Source organism: Brugia malayi (genome assembly GCF_000002995.4).
Source record: "Brugia malayi strain FR3 genome assembly, contig: Bm_v4_Chr2_contig_001, whole genome shotgun sequence".
Lineage (NCBI taxonomy): Eukaryota > Metazoa > Nematoda > Chromadorea > Rhabditida > Onchocercidae > Brugia > Brugia malayi.
Window position 1 is genome coordinate 13055608 of NW_025062476.1, and position 19014 is coordinate 13074621.

The following is a 19014-nucleotide window of genomic DNA, read 5'->3' on the forward strand; positions in this document are numbered from 1 at the left end:
ATTGTAGAAAATAAAAATGGTGAAGATATTCCAAGCGGCACTCTTTTAAACCGGGAAATAATTCTCTGGTGTCATTCTCGATATCTTCTAACCACAGGAATCTAGCGACATCCTGTAGTCTTATTTATAATATACGTATCATTTTTCCATATATGTCATTATTACGTAACGTGCTTGCGTGACATATTTCTACCAGTGATGGCAACATGATTGGTCCTCTCCGTAAGAATTAATTTAATGATGAGCCTTGTTCTGTTTTTCCTGATCAAGCAGTACTTACAGTTTCGTAGCAATTTTCTGCAAGTTTATCACCTCCTGCTGAAGATGCGACGTTCGTTCTTTATTCTCTCTCCTTTCTTGCATTTTAACCACTTCGACGTTCTAGGACATTTCTGTACCTTTTTACTATGAATTTCGTTTAAAAGCATTTAGTGCTTTACTGTTTTGTTTAGCTGTCGTCAATTCTTTGATTTGATTCTAGTGATCTCTTTTTTCTAAGAGATTGAGTAGTTATTACTCCTTCTTGATTGTCTAATTATATTTCAGACTCCATTATTTTACATGATACTGATTGCCGCTTTCATCTTGACATATTTCTGGTTATGATCTCTTAACTACTTTTTGTTTCCTATCTCCATTACAATCCAGTCGAACTCTTCTGCTTTCAATAAGTTCCTAATTGCCAGTTGTGCAATCGTTCCTATTCCTGATAGTGCATTCCGGTGATCTCATTTCTGTTATGATTCACCGACTATGTCGATTTGCATGTATCTTATTCCATCAATAATCGATTCTCTAGATATACTTGAATAATCTTTGTAGTTCTCGGTAATTTTCCAATTTAAAATGTTGTCACTTTGCTAGAGCAACCTTTAGTACCAGCAACATCTGTATTTCTTATTTTATCGTTAGGTTTCTCTAACGAGAGACTCATTTTCTTCGTTATTACTTGCAGTGATCAGAATGCATTTGTTTCTCAAATCCAAAAAGGTTAATGTTCGTTTGGATTTTTCTCGTTTGCATGGATTAAACTTCCTATTGCTATTCTCATTCTCGGCTTTTCCTGAGATTTCTTTTCCATCTCGATGAAACTTCCTCCCCTTCTATCCATTTTGGTGCACACTGTCATAATTTACTTTACACATTTTTCTGTTTGAATGAATTTCTTTAAGCATAGATTATGTAAATCTCAAATCTTTCAGTTTTTCCTAGTACTTGTGGGGAGTTCCAGTGATCACTCAAGCAGAAGACACAAGCTTTCTTCCATAATCTTGCTTAGTAAGAGGATTGAGTGTTATCGCGCAAATAGTCATCCATTTAATTTTTTGTTAGTTAGGTTGAGACTTTATATTCTGGGAGCAGCTGAATGATGTATTCATTTCCTACTAATGTACCATTTACTTGTTTTTTACTTAGTATCTCTCAAGTATATCCTCTATAGTTAACGGAGTAAAATACAAACGATTAGACAGTACCATAATCAGTTGAAAAAGTTTCAGGATTACAATTAATCATTATTATTTCGTATCCCATCTCTTTGGTGATAATAAAACTGCTTTGTTGACAATTTTGAATCTCCATTTACCGCATTCGTTTTGTAACTTTTATATTTCTGTAATTTTCATATACTTTTAAAAATACAGTAACCTTTTATCAGGTTGTGTAAGAGATAATCCGGTAATTTTACAGTTGATGTTTCTGATTTGTCTTAATGTTTTCCTCCAATGTTTTTAATTGAGAGAGAATGTTCCAGTAGTTTCCTTATCATTACAGTCATATTTTCTGAATTTCTGAAAGTTTGTCCTCAATTTCTGTATAATGTACAATTTCATTGTTATTTATTTGTTGCCGTATTGTTATAGCCAAAGCTAAGTTAGCTTATATGTTTTAATATCCTTTCTTTTAAACATCCCATGAAGTGTACAAATTTCTTCCTCGTAGCCCTTCAAAACTTTTCTTCAAACAGGCTTACAAATAGATTCCAAGGTTCTGGCTTTCCCAGATATATATAAGTCGGCCTTACTACAATCTCTTACTTTGTCTTAAACAGACCATATTATTTTTTAATAAACTTCCTTTGGAGATGATTCCTTCAATTTTTTTTTTAATATCCATTCATGAGTGCTCTTCCTTTTCCTATGTATATCCAACATGCTTTCATTACTTGATTCTTGCATTTTTCTGCACAAATACTTCCCGTTTCTCTCAAAACCAATTTGATTTCCGATATTTATGTATTATTTTTTATGAAGATCGTACATAAGATTTTTTACTGTCCAAATAAACAATTTTTAAAAAAAACTTTTCGTAAACTGAGCACTACAGATTCAACTGCTTTCCGAGATCCTAAATTTGTCAATAATTTTTTTCCAATATCAACAAAGACTCAGAAGGTAGTTTCTGCTTCTTCAGTTCTCGGTGCCCTAAAATTGGGTAATTAAACCTTCAAAATGGTTAATAAGCAATTAGAATTTCAATAAGACAATTTTAACGACGATAAGAGTAGCACAAAAAGAAATCACGTCAAATATTTGCAACCAAACCGATCCAAACCCAGAAGATTTTTATAAATGAATTTGATGGGTAGAGAGAGAACCATTTAACGAATGGGAGCGTAAAAAAAAATCAGCGTTTTCAGGACTTGAATACACTCGTAAAGTGCTTTGTGTTAGCGTGATATGAAATGATAAAGCATTCATTATATTTATGATTTAAAATTATGATCGTATCTGATTTTAAAGAGAATTACTGTTTGTTTATTATTTCCACTCGTGTTATCAGCGATATATATTATTATTTTTGATCATGTACTGTAGTTTAAGGACTTCTTCACATCATTTTCCTTCTTCGTTTTAAACATTCAGGTTTATAATTTGAAATGAATTGAATGAGTTTCATTTTTTTTTTCTCTTAAGTTCCATTGCTTTTGATGCCTGTCCATATTTAATGCTTTCAATTTAATTATCGAATCTTTTCTAAAACAACAATCTCTTAAAAGTATTCTGAAGTATGTACCTTACAATTTTTTATTTTTCGTAGTTTTTTGCAAATAAAAGACTTTGTTTGCAGCTGCTGACCAATAATTTGATTTGGGATCTGAAATTTGACAGACGAATTTTAACTCATGAATGTTGCTTTGAATAAAATCAAAAAGCTTTTTTTGAATGATTTCTGTTTAGGTAGTAATTTTTGTTTTAGTTTTTTTTTTTTTTTTTTAATGCGGCTAATGCAATCTGTTCAGGATTCTAAGGTTTGCCTCTGCTTTTAATATGAACAAATTATTAAGTTTTTAATATAAACCCGCTAATTAACTTGATGTGAACCAGATCATCATTATGTTTGTTTTTGGCATAAATCAGTTTTTAAGATTCATTTTTAGTAAAGCTTCAGTGCCAAGAATTACGGGTTAGAATTCCGAAAAGTGAATGCTTTCATCCGAATGATTTAATGATTTAGCCGTTTTTTCTGAGCTTAATTTGCAAATTATGGATTTAATTTCGCTACTCAATTAAGCTTTTATCGTAGTTTATTTTCCATTTCGTGTAAGTCTCTCAAAAGTAATCAACCAATTGTGATAATATAAACGAAAACAAATTAAAAAAATTGATCAAGATGTATTGAAAATTCGCTACATTGCCATGTCGGCGATTCAAAAATTATTGAAATTACGCATGAAATTTGCAGTAGTGTCTTGGAAGGGTATAAGCAAGATATTGGATTTATTTTGCTTAACTAGTTAATTTGCTTCTGAGAAGCTTATATAGCAAACAAAATAAGTTGCCATTAAAGTTTGACAATTACAGATGTAAGTAGATAGCGATAATATTATTAGCAGTTTCTATAAAGTTGCAGAAGAAGTAAAATCATTTCGTGATTAAATTATAAACCCTTTCGTAAAACTGTGGTGTAATAAACTTTCGCCATCGTTTCCAATAACTATTCCAGAATTCAAACTTGCAAATTTTGGCAACTACTTGTATTTTAATAAACTGAAATTTTTTCCTTCAAAACGACTAACAGAATGTTAGCTCATTTACACTATATTATTGTATTATTTCTGATATTATCCTGTAACTGTCAGAAAATAAATGTGACAGATGTGTTTGATGTAAGAGACGAGAATCAGAAAACTACAAAGTACGACATAATTCTGCTTTTTGCTGTCCTCTTCCTTTATTGTATTAGTAATACATTGTTGGCGATCATGCTATTCTGTAAAGGACAAGATAATCATTACAGTCATGAATTTATTCTTATCGCATTACAACTGATTACTTCCATTCAGATGTTTTTTCTCTTCTAGATAATTCTTATATTACTTGGAATATTACAGACTTAAAACAATTCATACAGTAAGCTATCTTATTCACATTCCTAAAATATCGTTTATTGTAGTGGCAGTTAAGTATTGATTTTAGTATTTCATCTAAAAATGCTATTGTGAAGAAAATGGAATTGAAACATAGTAAATATGTTTAAGATGATGCTATTCAATTGTTCAAATTCAACAGTAATCATTTTCGTATGTAAAATTCAATTTTTATTATTTTTTACTAAAATTTATAATTCAACTTTGTACAGCAAAGATTTCAATGGTATTTTATAATACATTTGAATAAAAGTGTCCTCTCGTTATAATTTTTTTTTTTTTTTTTTTCTTGAAATTCAGGTTATACTGCAATATTTTTTCATTTTTTCATTAGCAAAAAAATTTTTGTTGAGTAACTAACTTGCTTGTGTTTCAGTAATTCGAACGATATGATTTATCCGTGCATTCTCAACTTTCCAGACTTTTCCAGATATCATTTCGACGCTGAACCGTTTTGTGGCATAAATATTACTCTTTTTTTTTCGAATCAGCACGGCTATATTCTCTCATTATTTTTACTTAGTTACAGTAATTGCACTCATGAATTTAACATTTTGAGATTCCTGAATTTATTTACTAAAGTTATTGACACTAAATTCTAGAAAAAATTAGGATTTCCTCGATAATAGATTTATTCAAATTTAAATTATTTAATTTTATTTTTTTTTTCTATTATTTGACACAATTAGAAATCTTAATGTCCTTCACGAAATTTATCATTATCTTATCTACAATTTACCAGTTTCTGTTGTTGCGGCAGAACATTTTTTTGTCTCAAACTTGGCTCGAAAGCAAATTGAAAAAACAAATGAATCTTGGTTGAAGACATCTCTTAGTAATATTTTCAGTTTTCATTAAATTTAAATTTAAAATTGAAATAACTGAGGTATAGCATTTTCTTGCATTCTGCTACTCCGAAATGATAATAGAAATTTCTCTGACTACTGTCTTTTCACTTCTTGGAATGCCAAACGCCAAACCAATAACACAATATTTTTTTTTTTTTTTTTTTCTTATTGACTTTAAAACAATTATTTGTTTATTGCTCTTCAGCATTCGTCATTTTTGAACTTTGTCCATATCTAATTGTATCGCAATATTGTACACCTATATGTTCGCAAATACTATTTTACAACAAATAGCATTGAAAATCAAGTAGCACGAACTACTAAATTGTCATTCGTTATATAACAAAATAGCTAATAAGATCTGCCGATTATTTCAAAGTCAGTTTGGAAAATTTTTGTTTTTTATGAAATTTGTTAAATTCTAAAACCTTCCCTCTAATCTTAAATTATTTTGCAATTGAATTAAAGAATACCTTAGACGTTTAGTATATTGCAGCCTGAAGTCGTTTCTTTTTAACTACGTGTCACCAATTATGATTCCCTATTATCTATCCTTCTTTTATTTACAGTAATCAGTCACGTAACATCATAAGGACGTCATTTATAGAAAGTTGAAGCGTTAAAAAAATATGACCACTATTTATAAAGTAACTACAATAAAGATTGAGTTTTTTGAAATTTCTTTTTTTTTCTTTTCGATAAATGATTTTGAATATATTTTTTGCATATTTTTGAAAATCGAAATTTGATTCATTTGAACTGAAACCATTTCTGTAACGTTATGACTTTCTCAGCAAACTTAGCTGCAAAATTGTTTCATCTATAGTTTCGATTTTCAAAATATTACCGTAAGTATTGAGTATTAAGTATTGAGTATTTATTCTCAAAGCTTTTGCATATTATTGTGATAATCAATTAATCCTGTTATCCCATAAGGAGATCTAAACGGAACTTGGTAAAATAACTGGTTGTAATTATGATGTAACGGATTTCATTTCTCTAAAATTTTACCAAATTTTCTAAGGTTGAGAAAATGTTAAATTAATTTTGTTTTGATTGTTTTTGATTAGTATATTTGATATATTCGTACACATTAATGACAATAAATTTTGAAATATTAATGAATAAAAAATTGGAATAATAGAAGTGTCGTCACAAATTTCAAAATGATGTATGACTCTAATTTGATTTTAGTTTGCATCGATGCTATTCTGTTTTTGCACTTTCTGTTAGCATTTTTAATTTTATCTGAGAAGTGTGTTGAGAAATTTTGATTGAAAATGCACTTTTGAGAATATAAAAAAGCATAGATTGACAAATTTTCAATAATATTCAAGAAACAACACTACTTGTAGTGTCTTTAATCAATTTAAATTTGTAGAAAATCCGATTCTCACTGAAGTTGCGTACCCATTATTACTCTTTTATTTGTCCACTTATTCTGCCAGAAATGGGGATGCGACCAATGTGTTTGACATAAGAGACCAGAATTATAGGACTACAAAATATGCAGCAGTTCTAAGTTTTCTTGCTCTACAGTGTTAATAGTGATACATTTATTGCGACCATATTATTGAAAGGATATATCAGGAAGATTCAAGATAAGATTTAATATTATCGTATAATATTTGAAAGGTTCAGTAGTGATAGAGCAGTGGATTTCAGTCATTTTAATTTTCATCGCAATTAGCTAATTTCTCTTCAATTTATTTTGCTTTATATATCGCATTTAGTTCATTATTTCTGAGAGACTTGCGTAACAAACGAAGAGATTGCCGTATCAATTGAATTAGCTAACTGAGTAAAAGTCAATTTATGATTCAAATTGGATTCAGAAAATATTACTTCATTTGATTATATGAATTAAAACGATGACGATATTTTTATAAGCAGTTTCCATGACAGTTGCAAAAGAAGTAGAAAACTCATTTCATGGTCAAATTGTAATTGCTTTTTAAATATTGTTACATTTTCATTATCAGCTATTTTCTTTTGGAATTCGAATTCTTAATTCTTGCTTGTCAATTTATATTCCAACCTGCTGAAATTGTTCCCTTCTTATTGCGCTGAAGCTTTATGCTAGAAAAAGACTGTCAGTTAACAAAATGACTTATTCTTACTATGCAATTATATTATTTCTGATATTACCCTCATTCTGTTTGGAAGGAAATGCGACAGTTGTCACCGACATAAGAAACAAAGACTACGAAGTTGCAAAATACATAGCAGTTCTGTTCTTTATTATACTCCTGCTCTACGGTATTATAAGTAATACACTTATGGCAACCGTGTTGTTCTGTAAGGATCGGAATAATCATTACAGTCGTGAATTTACTCTTATTGTATTACAAGTGATTATTTCTAATTTCACGGCTTTTCTCCCGCAAATACTTGTTGTGTTGCCCGAAATATTTAAAACAAAAAATAATTCATACTGTAAGTTGTTTTAGGTTATTATTTTAAAAGAGTCATTTTAATACAAAAATTATTTGTTTAATAACTAATTTGCTTAAATTTCAGCAAGTGAAACGACGTGGATTAACCGCGCATTCTCAACTTCCAATACTTTTTCACTCTTTTCCATACTTCATTTTTCACTTTTGTTGACGCTGAATCGTTTTGTGGCACTAATTTTACCAAAATATCGCACTTTTTTCAAATCAGCAAAGCTGTATTTTCTAATTGCTGTTGTGTGGTTATCAGTTTTAGGTATGAATCATTGATGTACCTTAAATAATGATCAAAATGATTTCCAGTTATGCCATTATTATTGTAGAGGTTCTGGGCATCCAATTTTATTTGAATTTTTGTTAATGTTTGGTGCTAATTTTCAGCGATCACATCTGCCGATTTTTATTATTGCACCAGAAGATTCCTTGTGTGGAATCTCAGTTGGGAAGCAAATTGTGCAAAGTCAAGCGGAATAAGCCAGACTTGGTGGAGGTGATTGTTCAAAGTTCTTTTTCCAATTTTGAGCAATTCTTTAATTAATTAAACCACTAAATTGTCAATTTTTCCATGCAAACTTCTTCATTCGTGTTATTCCAAAACGTCACTCGTCTTTAATGTATTTAATATTTGCTAACACCAAAAATTTTATACTGTAATAGCCAATGTCTTTTCATTTGCTAGCCGCTACAGAAAATTCTAGATGGATATTAATATATTTTAGGATATCTTACCGTTGGGCATTGCTCATACCTAATATAATGTTCGCTATGTATATCGCCATACTCTACAGCATACGTCGTAGGCGTCATTTTGTAATATATGGTAACAGTGGAAAGCAACGTTTGTGCTACTTAATTATTTGTTTATATTATGAGTAATTAATAAAATTTACTGGTATATTCTAAATTGTTAAATTTTTTAAATTCCAAAGTTTTCACTCTCAAATCTTTGCATATTTCATTGCTTAACTATCAAGTATCTTCAGATATTATGAACATGGGTGCGAAACATAAAAGCAGTGTCATAAAAATTTCTTATTATGAATGGTCAATGTTAATTCAAGCTGTATGGAATTGTGGTGTATGGATAATTGGCGTTATTATTTTTAATTTTCTGTCACCATTGTTGACTAAAATTTTCGGCAAAGGAGCTGATCTTCCATCCAGAATTTTCATAAATTGTTACATCATTTTCATTTGCTCCGTATTGCCTACTGTTCATTTCACTTACAGTAAGCAGTCGCGTGATATCTTAAAACATCATTTAAATGCTTGGTCACAACTGAAAATGGGACATTTAGAAACAAGACTGCTTTCAAGGGCTATTGGGACGCACGGAACAATGTGAAGGCCTGAAGTATGGCATTATTATCGCGGATTTTAATATCGCGAAACTTTAAATATTACATGAGAGTTGAGAATCTTTGCAAATAGTGTTTATGCTTTGGACTCTTTGTTTTTAATCTTATGGTTAGTCTGTAAATCTTCTATATATTTTTTACATGGTATAAGCTCCTCATCTGGTTGACCTCATTATTGTGTCGCCACTAATTGTAAATTATTCTTGAATCTAGAAGTTAACAACTCTTGCTTAACTGATGTTCTTTTCGGCCAGTCAACTAGTAATTAGATTTGCTTGCAAACCAGGTTAACAGCTCTCTGTTAGATCGATTACTCTTTCGGCAGGTCAATCTCTTGTTGTAAATCACTTTGTTTATGCATATTGCTTGCTTGAAACCCTTGTTGAAAAGAGCATTGTGTGTTTCTACCAAGAACCAAGAGAGTTCAATTTCAATTCTTCTCTACCAAGTTGTTGCACTATTGTTTTTGCTAATAAAGGATTATTATATTCCTCTGTTACCTCGCATATTTACATTTACATCCAACTAATCTCCCTGGAATCAACAATCTTTCCCAAAATAAATTTTCAAATCTTCGACGATATATTTTGGTGCCTTGAGGTGTCGTGCGCGTGGTATTATAATTGCAGATATTTCCCGAGAAAAGAAAATTAACGATAAAAAAAAAAGCCATGCCCTTTTATATTAAGGACTACTGGCTAACATCCGTTTGTTTCACTACAAACAATGAATGGAACATTTGAGAGAAGATAACGTATAGCGAAGAAATGCGATAAAAGGAAGCATTTAGATTTTTATTGTAAAGTTTGTAATATCACGCCTGTGTCAATATATCAAATATAAGGATAGTTTGTGGGCCAGTGAACCAATAAAAATCAATATGACAGTTCCAAAAAGAAATTAAAAAGTCAAGGTAGTAATGTAACAAAGTCAGATTGTTTAACCAAAATGTGACAGAAATTCAAGAAATGTGACAGAAGTGACAGAAATTCAAGTGTGTTTTTTGTGTTAGTTCAAAACCGAACTTTGTATATAGAAATTAGCAAGTCGATTGGAGTTACAAGAGATAGAAGAAAAAGAGTTAAATATATCGTCAATTTAGATATCTAATTACTATATAGGATATCTAAATTTAAAAAATGTAAATTATGCCTTACTCGAAATAGAATTTAGAATAAGAACTAAGGAATCAAAATCATGATGGTCAGGGCCAATGTTGTAGATTATTTGACGAGCAAATTGCAAGTAATCAAGTTAAACCATTATGATTTTATGGTGAATCAATTAGTTAGATAACGAAAAGAAATATTAGAAACAGCCTGATATATTTGTAGAAGCTGACTACTTCATTCAATCAAATGGGGCCTTACAAATCTTGATTTCAAACAGAGTTAAGTAAAAGTTTTTTAGAGTATGCTTGCCTATCATAGAAAAAGAAAGCATTGGTTCTATTTCTAACTTTGAAAATAGAAAAAGCAACTGAAAATCTATGATAAATTATTTTTATTGTATTTCAACAATTTGCAAATATGGATGAGAAGAAAAATTAAATGTTTCATGCCAATTGTTGAATAATTATATAATTCTATGCAAATCGCGTAATGAAAGGGTTCATGAAATGATATATTGTGATTAACAAGAATCTTTTTTTTCCCCAAAAATTTACTTCCACGTTATTTATATGCAATAATCAAAGGAGGAATACAAATGAGCAATCTCATTTCATCAGTAATTTAACAACAGCGATACTTACTTACTTACTTTCTAGTTTTTCGTGCATAGCATGCATAGTTACTTGCAAATAAAATTAATGGAGGAATTTAATGTTGAAAAAAGTATTGCACGAAAAACAAAAAAGTAACACTGATATGTGCAATATGATAACTTATCATTAAAAAAGGAATAAGTAACAAGAATTTAAACAACAGAAAATACAAATAATCAACAACAGAAACAGCAGAGGGCTATACTTCTGTTTAAAGTGCATAATTTTAATGACTGTGCATGTGCGATTTCAAACGGTATTTACTATAAAAACCTTTACTGCATACAGTGCAGTTATGGATAGGTCTATTCTTGTCATGAGTTGCCATGTGAGACTGCAAACTGTGTTTTCGTACGAAACTTTTTCTGCATACCGGACAACTGTACGGTTTCTCACCAGTATGAATTATCATATGTTCTTTCATGTGCTTAAACTGAATAAAATTCTTTTTGCATACCAGACAACTGTATGGCTTTTCACCGGTATGTATCATCATATGCACTTTCATATTCGCGAACTGAGTAAAATTCTTTTTGCATATTAAACAACTGTACGGTTTCTCACCGGTATGAATCAACATATGTTTTTTCATACTGAAGGACTGAGTGAAATTCATTTTGCATATCGGGCAGCTGTGCCGTTTCTCACCGGTATGAACAATCATATGCCTTTTCATACTACTGGAGCGAGCGAAATCCTTTCCGCATGTGGGACAACTGTACAGCTTCTTACCGGTATGGGTCATCATATGTTCTTTCATATTTATTACTTCCTTCCCACACATATTGCAAAGCTGCTTCTTTCTGGTCTTTTCTTCTTGCTTCGATAGTTCTACTACTTCCACCAGTGTTTCGATTGGAACGAGCTGACGCCGCGATTCAATTCGTTTATCACTCACTCCCTCCACTGATAAGCCTTGCGATTCATCTCCTTCCTTTTCCATTCTTGGAGCTGATAAATCTAGGGGTTTTGTTTGAAACACTTGCAATCCAATCTCTTCTTCATCCTCTCTTTCCATTGATAAGCCTTGTGATCCATCTCCTTTCTCTTTCACTTTTGATATTGATAAATCCAACGGTTCTGTTTGGTCCGTTTGCGCTTCCTCAAATGATATGAAATTATCAGTCTCTGCTGAATTTGAAATCTCCAAGGTATTGCAGCGCTGTGTTGATTTTTAAAATTTAAATGGACTTACGATAGTTTGAATATTGCTCAATTGGAAGAGGAAGAAGAAATAAACGAAATGCATGTCAATGAGAATAATTTCTTGTTAATTCTGGAAAACATTTAAATTATTGGACGGTTGCTCATAAGAAATTACACCGCTTTTGTTTGACAGATGCCTATAAGAGAAATTTCTCCATGTAAATGTTTTTCCCGATATAATGGATCATTTACAAATTTATAATTGAGTTGTAAAATCCTTTTCTTATGTCAAAGCTCTGAAAAAAGGTAACATCCTCTGCCGAAAGAAATGAAATAGACTTACTGAATGAAATTTGTTGAAGAAAATTTGGTAGAAGTTACCCGATCAATCTGTTAGGGTTGCCGGAAAATGGTATGTATAAATGCACATTCAGATGGGAGTGGCCAAGTACGTGTGCTAATAAGTTACGTCCACGTATAATAATAGAGGTATAGTAATGATAACAGAATATATAATATTACGTATAATAATGTGCAATCACTGATTAATCCCTTACATTGAATAGTTTCATTTAGTTGTTATAATGCATTGTTCAAAATAATTTATGCAAAGCGGATGTGACATTTTTTGTAATTTTGTTTCATTTAGCTTCAATTTTTTCACATTTTCAAATCTTTAGGATGTGACATTTTTTGTGTGTGATGTGACAATTTTCAAATTTGCTTTGTCGAAAAAGTTATACGTAGTTTAATTGGTTGTATTGATATTAAATTTAGTTGATCGATAATTTGCAACAAATTGAAAAACTTCTGTTAACAAAGGATTGCTTAAAATGTTCATCACACAATATGTTATATACAATGACTGTAAAAAAAAAATTTAATAAGCTTAATTTACACATATATATACAAAGCAAATTTGAAAATTAAGTTTAAAAATGGAGCAAGCAAAAGATTAGAAAGATTTGTTGAAATCATTTAACATTTATAAGCTAATATTATCAATTATAAGAGATATAGCAATGCAGTTTTCAACTCACGCTAAAAAAATTTAATAGCAATACAAACAGTTAAACTAAACAGTTAAACTATATGTTTTGTTTCATTTCGTTTAAGTTTTTCGATAAAACAAATTTGAAGATTAAGAAATGGAGTCCAAACAAAAGTTTGATGAAATCATTTAGTATTTATAAGTCAATATTTCAATTATATGTTATGCAGCAATGTAGCTTTAAACTCTCGCTAATATTTCAAAGATTTGAAAATGTGAAAAAATTGAAGCTAAATGAAACAAAATTACAAAAAATGTCACATCCGCTTTGCATAAATTATTTTGAACAATGCATTATAACAACTAAATGAAACTATTCAATGTAAGGGATTAATCAGTGATTGCACATTATTATACGTAATATTATATATTCTGTTATCATTACTATACCTCTATTATTATACGTGGACGTAACTTATTAGCACACGTACTTGGCCACTCCCATCTGAATGTGCATTTATACATACCATTTTCCGGCAACCCTAACAGATTGATCGGGTAACTTCTACCAAATTTTCTTCAACAAATTTCATTCAGTAAGTCTATTTCATTTCTTTCGGCAGAGGATGTTACCTTTTTTCAGAGCTTTGACATAAGAAAAGGATTTTACAACTCAATTATAAATTTGTAAATGATCCATTATATCGGGAAAAACATTTACATGGAGAAATTTCTCTTATAGGCATCTGTCAAACAAAAGCGGTGTAATTTCTTATGAGCAACCGTCCAATAATTTAAATGTTTTCCAGAATTAACAAGAAATTATTCTCATTGACATGCATTTCGTTTATTTCTTCTTCCTCTTCCAATTGAGCAATATTCAAACTATCGTAAGTCCATTTAAATTTTAAAAATCAACACAGCGCTGCAATACCTTGGAGATTTCAAATTCAGCAGAGACTGATAATTTCATATCATTTGAGGAAGCGCAAACGGACCAAACAGAACCGTTGGATTTATCAATATCAAAAGTGAAAGAGAAAGGAGATGGATCACAAGGCTTATCAATGGAAAGAGAGGATGAAGAAGAGATTGGATTGCAAGTGTTTCAAACAAAACCCCTAGATTTATCAGCTCCAAGAATGGAAAAGGAAGGAGATGAATCGCAAGGCTTATCAGTGGAGGGAGTGAGTGATAAACGAATTGAATCGCGGCGTCAGCTCGTTCCAATCGAAACACTGGTGGAAGTAGTAGAACTATCGAAGCAAGAAGAAAAGACCAGAAAGAAGCACCTTTGCAATATGTGTGGGAAGGAAGTAATAAATATGAAAGAACATATGATGACCCATACCGGTAAGAAGCTGTACAGTTGTCCCACATGCGGAAAGGATTTCGCTCGCTCCAATAGTATGAAAAGGCATATGATTGTTCATACCGGTGAGAAACGGCACAGCTGCCCGATATGCAAAATGAATTTCACTCAGTCCATCAGTATGAAAAAACATATGATAATTCATACTGGTGAGAAACCGTACAGTTGTCCGGTATGCAGAAAAAGTTTCGTACGAAAACACAGTTTGCAGTCTCACATGGCAACTCATGACAAGAATAGACCTATCCATAACTGCACTGTATGCAGTAAAGGTTTTTATAGTAAATACCGTTTGAAATCGCACATGCACAGTCATTAAAATTATGCACTTTAAACAGAAGTATAGCCCTCTGCTGTTTCTGTTGTTGATTATTTGTATTTTCTGTTGTTTAAATTCTTGTTACTTATTCCTTTTTTAATGATAAGTTATCATATTGCACATATCAGTGTTACTTTTTTGTTTTTCGTGCAATACTTTTTTCAACATTAAATTCCTCCATTAATTTTATTTGCAAGTAACTATGCATGCTATGCACGAAAAACTAGAAAGTAAGTAAGTAAGTATCGCTGTTGTTAAATTACTGATGAAATGAGATTGCTCATTTGTATTCCTCCTTTGATTATTGCATATAAATAACGTGGAAGTAAATTTTTGGGGAAAAAAAAGATTCTTGTTAATCACAATATATCATTTCATGAACCCTTTCATTACGCGATTTGCATAGAATTATATAATTATTCAACAATTGGCATGAAACATTTAATTTTTCTTCTCATCCATATTTGCAAATTGTTGAAATACAATAAAAATAATTTATCATAGATTTTCAGTTGCTTTTTCTATTTTCAAAGTTAGAAATAGAACCAATGCTTTCTTTTTCTATGATAGGCAAGCATACTCTAAAAAACTTTTACTTAACTCTGTTTGAAATCAAGATTTGTAAGGCCCCATTTGATTGAATGAAGTAGTCAGCTTCTACAAATATATCAGGCTGTTTCTAATATTTCTTTTCGTTATCTAACTAATTGATTCACCATAAAATCATAATGGTTTAACTTGATTACTTGCAATTTGCTCGTCAAATAATCTACAACATTGGCCCTGACCATCATGATTTTGATTCCTTAGTTCTTATTCTAAATTCTATTTCGCAGTAAGATCCTAAATTATAATTTTATATCTAAAATGACGATATATTTAACTGTTTTTCTTCTGACTTCTGTAGCTCCAATCGACTTGCTAATTCCTAGATACAAAATTCGGTTTTGAACAAGCACCAAAAACTTAATTCTTAAGAAAAAGTTGTTGACTTCATAAATTCAAGGATAATTTACAAATAGTGGCGACACAACAATGAGTATTGTGGAATGTATTGATTGCCAGATATTTCACTTGCCTCAAACTTGGGTAATTAAACCATACAAAATTAACATTAACTCAAAAATCAACATTATAACAACGCGCAACACATAGATATTATAAAGGATTTGTTATAATTATAAAGCACTAAAACACCCACCAAAAATCACCCCAAAACGTAGAATGAATAACGGTAAAAAAGGGAAGATTGGTTAGTTTATATACAGAACCCGAAAACCGGCGGAAACATTTGCATGAATATAAACAAAAATTGTTAACAAGTTTAGTTTTTTGTTGTGTGAGAAGAGAGGAAGTAATTAGCATAATCGCTTAAAGATCTAGACACGTGTTAATTACGAATGCAAAAATATTTGGTGATTGACTCATCACGCATCTGGCAAAAAATATTAGGATTTGAATGTAATTTAAATATGTCGTTCTTACGACAATGAGGTCAACTAAATGAGGAGCTTATACTGCGTAAACAATATGTGAAATATTTATAGCCTAACCATGAGATTGAAGCAAAGAATATAAAAGTATCGTTGCAAAGATTTCATAGAACATATTTTTCACTCATATGTTTTTTATTTAAATTTCATTTGAAGACAATTGGAGTAAATTGTATTTTTCCTAATTTTGATCTTTTTTTTAAGCTCTTTTTTTTTTGTTCTTCTCACTTTATTATTTTATTTATTTTTCATCAGCGAAGAAAATGTAACTTATAATAACTTTATAATTCATAAGACAACTTTAAGAATTATATGTGGATGATCTGTGAATTGCCTAAGAAATTTTCAATCCTCGAGCAAATTTCAGACTTTCATTAGTGCTTTTGCGTTACAAATTGATAGAAGCATTTTTCACTTTGTACTATACAATCTGATAATAATGGCAATGTTCAAGTTTTAAGCTTGTAGGTGCATTCTGATAAATTCATAGATTCAAACAATGACTGTATTCTTTTTGAAATGTTTGTCCCTTATGATATTATATAAAATATATTATAATATGATAGTTACTGTAACAAATCCTCCCTATTATTTTATCAAAGTTATTTATACTTTAGCAAATCCCTAAAAAGCCTTTTTGTATTTACCATAGTTTTATGTGAAAAATTTCGCTGTTTAAATCTGTATTAAATTAAGCATTTAAATTTTGATAATAACATATAGTATAGTAATATGCAACTGCAAAAGAGTAGTATAAAACCATAAAAATATAATATGGAATTTATCATTAATTAAAGTTATTGCTGCCAAATGAATAATGGATAAACTAATAGTTCCGAAAACGAAAAAAAAAAAAAATGATAGTATTACATGATGGAATGATGAATTAAGCGAAACAATATCGTAAAAAACTGTGGACTTAATTATTTAAACTATATTATCAAATAACTTACACGTAACTTTTTCGCAACCATATTAATAACATGATAATATGCAAATAATTAATACTTGAAATGAATAAAAAATTTTTTTTTAATAATTAAATTTAACAAATAATTAAATTTTATCTAGTTATAATTTAATCCATAGCTTTTGCAATTTCCTTCCTTTTCCTGCAGATGTTAGTGAACTATTATCAGTTATTGATATTGATAATAATGCTTCATCTCTTAAATGTCTTAGGAAAGTCGAATAAATATATTTAACAATAAATCGAAATTGCACGATGAATTAAGCAAAATAATATCGATAAAAATCTTGCACTTATTTACTTAAGCCATTGGAAAGAAACATATCATCAGCTGCTAAATTAGTTGGTTGAAAATACACAGTAAATTCTGAAATTTAAGAATAGTCTAAAAAAATTTAATTCTCGAATTACTTATTATGCATTATTAGCATAGCAATTTATTCAAACTTTATGCTTCAAGTAAAATATTTTAAGCTTATAGATGCATTCTGATAAAATCATAGATTCAAACAATGACTATATTTTTTTTTGACATGTTGATCTTTGAAATGCTGATCTCTTAACTCCACGAATTGATCGTTTAAATGTTGATGTCTTAACTGGAAGAAATGATGTTTTAAAATTCTACGAGCTCGATTGTTGCAGAGGAAATAAACAGTGGGTAATGCAGCATAAATGAAGATAATATAACAATTAATGAAAATTCTTAATGGAATATGAGCTCCTTCACCAAATATTTTAATTATAAGCGGTGGCAAAAGATAAACAATAATAAGCTTGATTTCAAATACGCCACAGGTCAGTGCTGCTTGAACTAGCATGGATCGCTCATAAATATTATTTCTTGCCATATTCAGTTTACGTTTGATTGACATTGAGCTATCTAAATAAAAAATGAATAAAATGATCAGTAGAGAAGTAAAGAAATAATTGAGAATTTTGAAGAATGTTCTCTTTTAAAACAAAAATTATTTGAAAACTGTTATTTGGAATAGTTAATAAATGCGATAAATCATTATGAAAAATAAATACGATAATTCATTATGCAAGAAATAATAACAGTTGAAACAACAATAATAATAATAATAAATAATTGTTATCAATAATGGTTAATAATGCTTAGATTTTCGGACAGTAAATGTTTCTAATATTGTTGGAAAAACCGATAAAATTGTATTAAAACTAAAAATTGTCTCACACGAAAATTTCTCAGACAAATGTCCCATTATCATGCAAAGTTTGTTAGCAAAGAATGCATGTTGGAATTTGCCATCAATTAGATCGTTTTACAATTATTAGCTCCTTATTTAGTTGACCTCTTTTGTTTAATCTCTTTCATTGTTTATCCATTAGAAATTAAATTAGGAATTCATAAGCATTACATCAGCATTTTATTTAGCTGACTTACTTTGCGATATTGTAAATATACGTATTATTATGAAATAACCTTTATCAGAATAAAACAAAAATTAATCAAAGCAAAAACTATTCGAATCTAAAATCTACTCGAATCAGATAGACCCTACCTCATAACAAATACAGTAATATATATATATGCGTATCCTGAAGATTCTTTTCTGTCATCATACAATGGTACTATTTCCTCTCATTCTTTAAAACTTACGATCCTATCCATCAAATTCATTTTATAAAATCCTTTGGATTTGTTCGATCGGTTAGTTGGAAAATCTGACGTGATTTTCGCTTTCCTTTGTGTTAAAATTGTAATTGCTGAGTTCTTGTATTAACTATTATGTCAGAATAAAAATTTAATTACTTAAGCTGTCAAAAAGAAATTGACAACAATAATGTAATAATAATAAAAATAATAATTGTAATTGTAATAATATTTATCATCATAATTATTAAAATTAATAATAATAATTAGAATTGATAATAATTGAAATTACATAATAGTAAGTGGTGATAA

At 29.9% G+C, this 19014-nt stretch overlaps 3 protein-coding genes across 4 annotated transcripts; 2 read left to right on the forward strand and 1 right to left on the reverse strand.

The window, feature by feature from the left end:
- Positions 1-7496: 7496 nt before the first annotated feature.
- Bm271 (Uncharacterized protein) lies at positions 7497-9015 on the forward strand (the record flags this gene model as incomplete). Its single annotated transcript, XM_043079410.1, has 5 exons — positions 7497-7653; positions 7738-7926; positions 8052-8160; positions 8390-8508; positions 8654-9015. The coding sequence occupies 5 exons, from the start codon at positions 7497-7499 to the stop codon at positions 9013-9015; spliced, it is 936 nt and encodes a 311-aa protein (XP_042935344.1).
- Positions 9016-11019: 2004 nt separating this feature from the next.
- On the reverse strand, positions 11020-12042 carry Bm17571 (Uncharacterized protein; the record flags this gene model as incomplete). The annotated part of the gene is made up of 2 exons (XM_043079411.1): positions 11020-11895; positions 11989-12042. 2 exons carry the CDS (start codon positions 12040-12042, stop codon positions 11020-11022), a joined length of 930 nt encoding a protein of 309 aa, XP_042935345.1.
- Positions 12043-12348: 306 nt separating this feature from the next.
- Positions 12349-14621, forward strand: Bm17572 (Uncharacterized protein; the record flags this gene model as incomplete). Of its 2 annotated transcripts, none has more annotated exons than XM_001894492.2 (2): positions 12349-12387; positions 13914-14621. In XM_001894492.2, the coding sequence occupies 2 exons, from the start codon at positions 12349-12351 to the stop codon at positions 14619-14621; spliced, it is 747 nt and encodes a 248-aa protein (XP_001894527.2). The 2 variants fall into 2 exon arrangements, with proteins under 2 accessions (XP_001894527.2, XP_042935346.1); XM_043079412.1 differs by lacking the exon at positions 12349-12387 and having other exon boundaries at positions 13998-14367; positions 14514-14533.
- Between the last annotated feature and the right edge of the window lie 4393 nt (positions 14622-19014).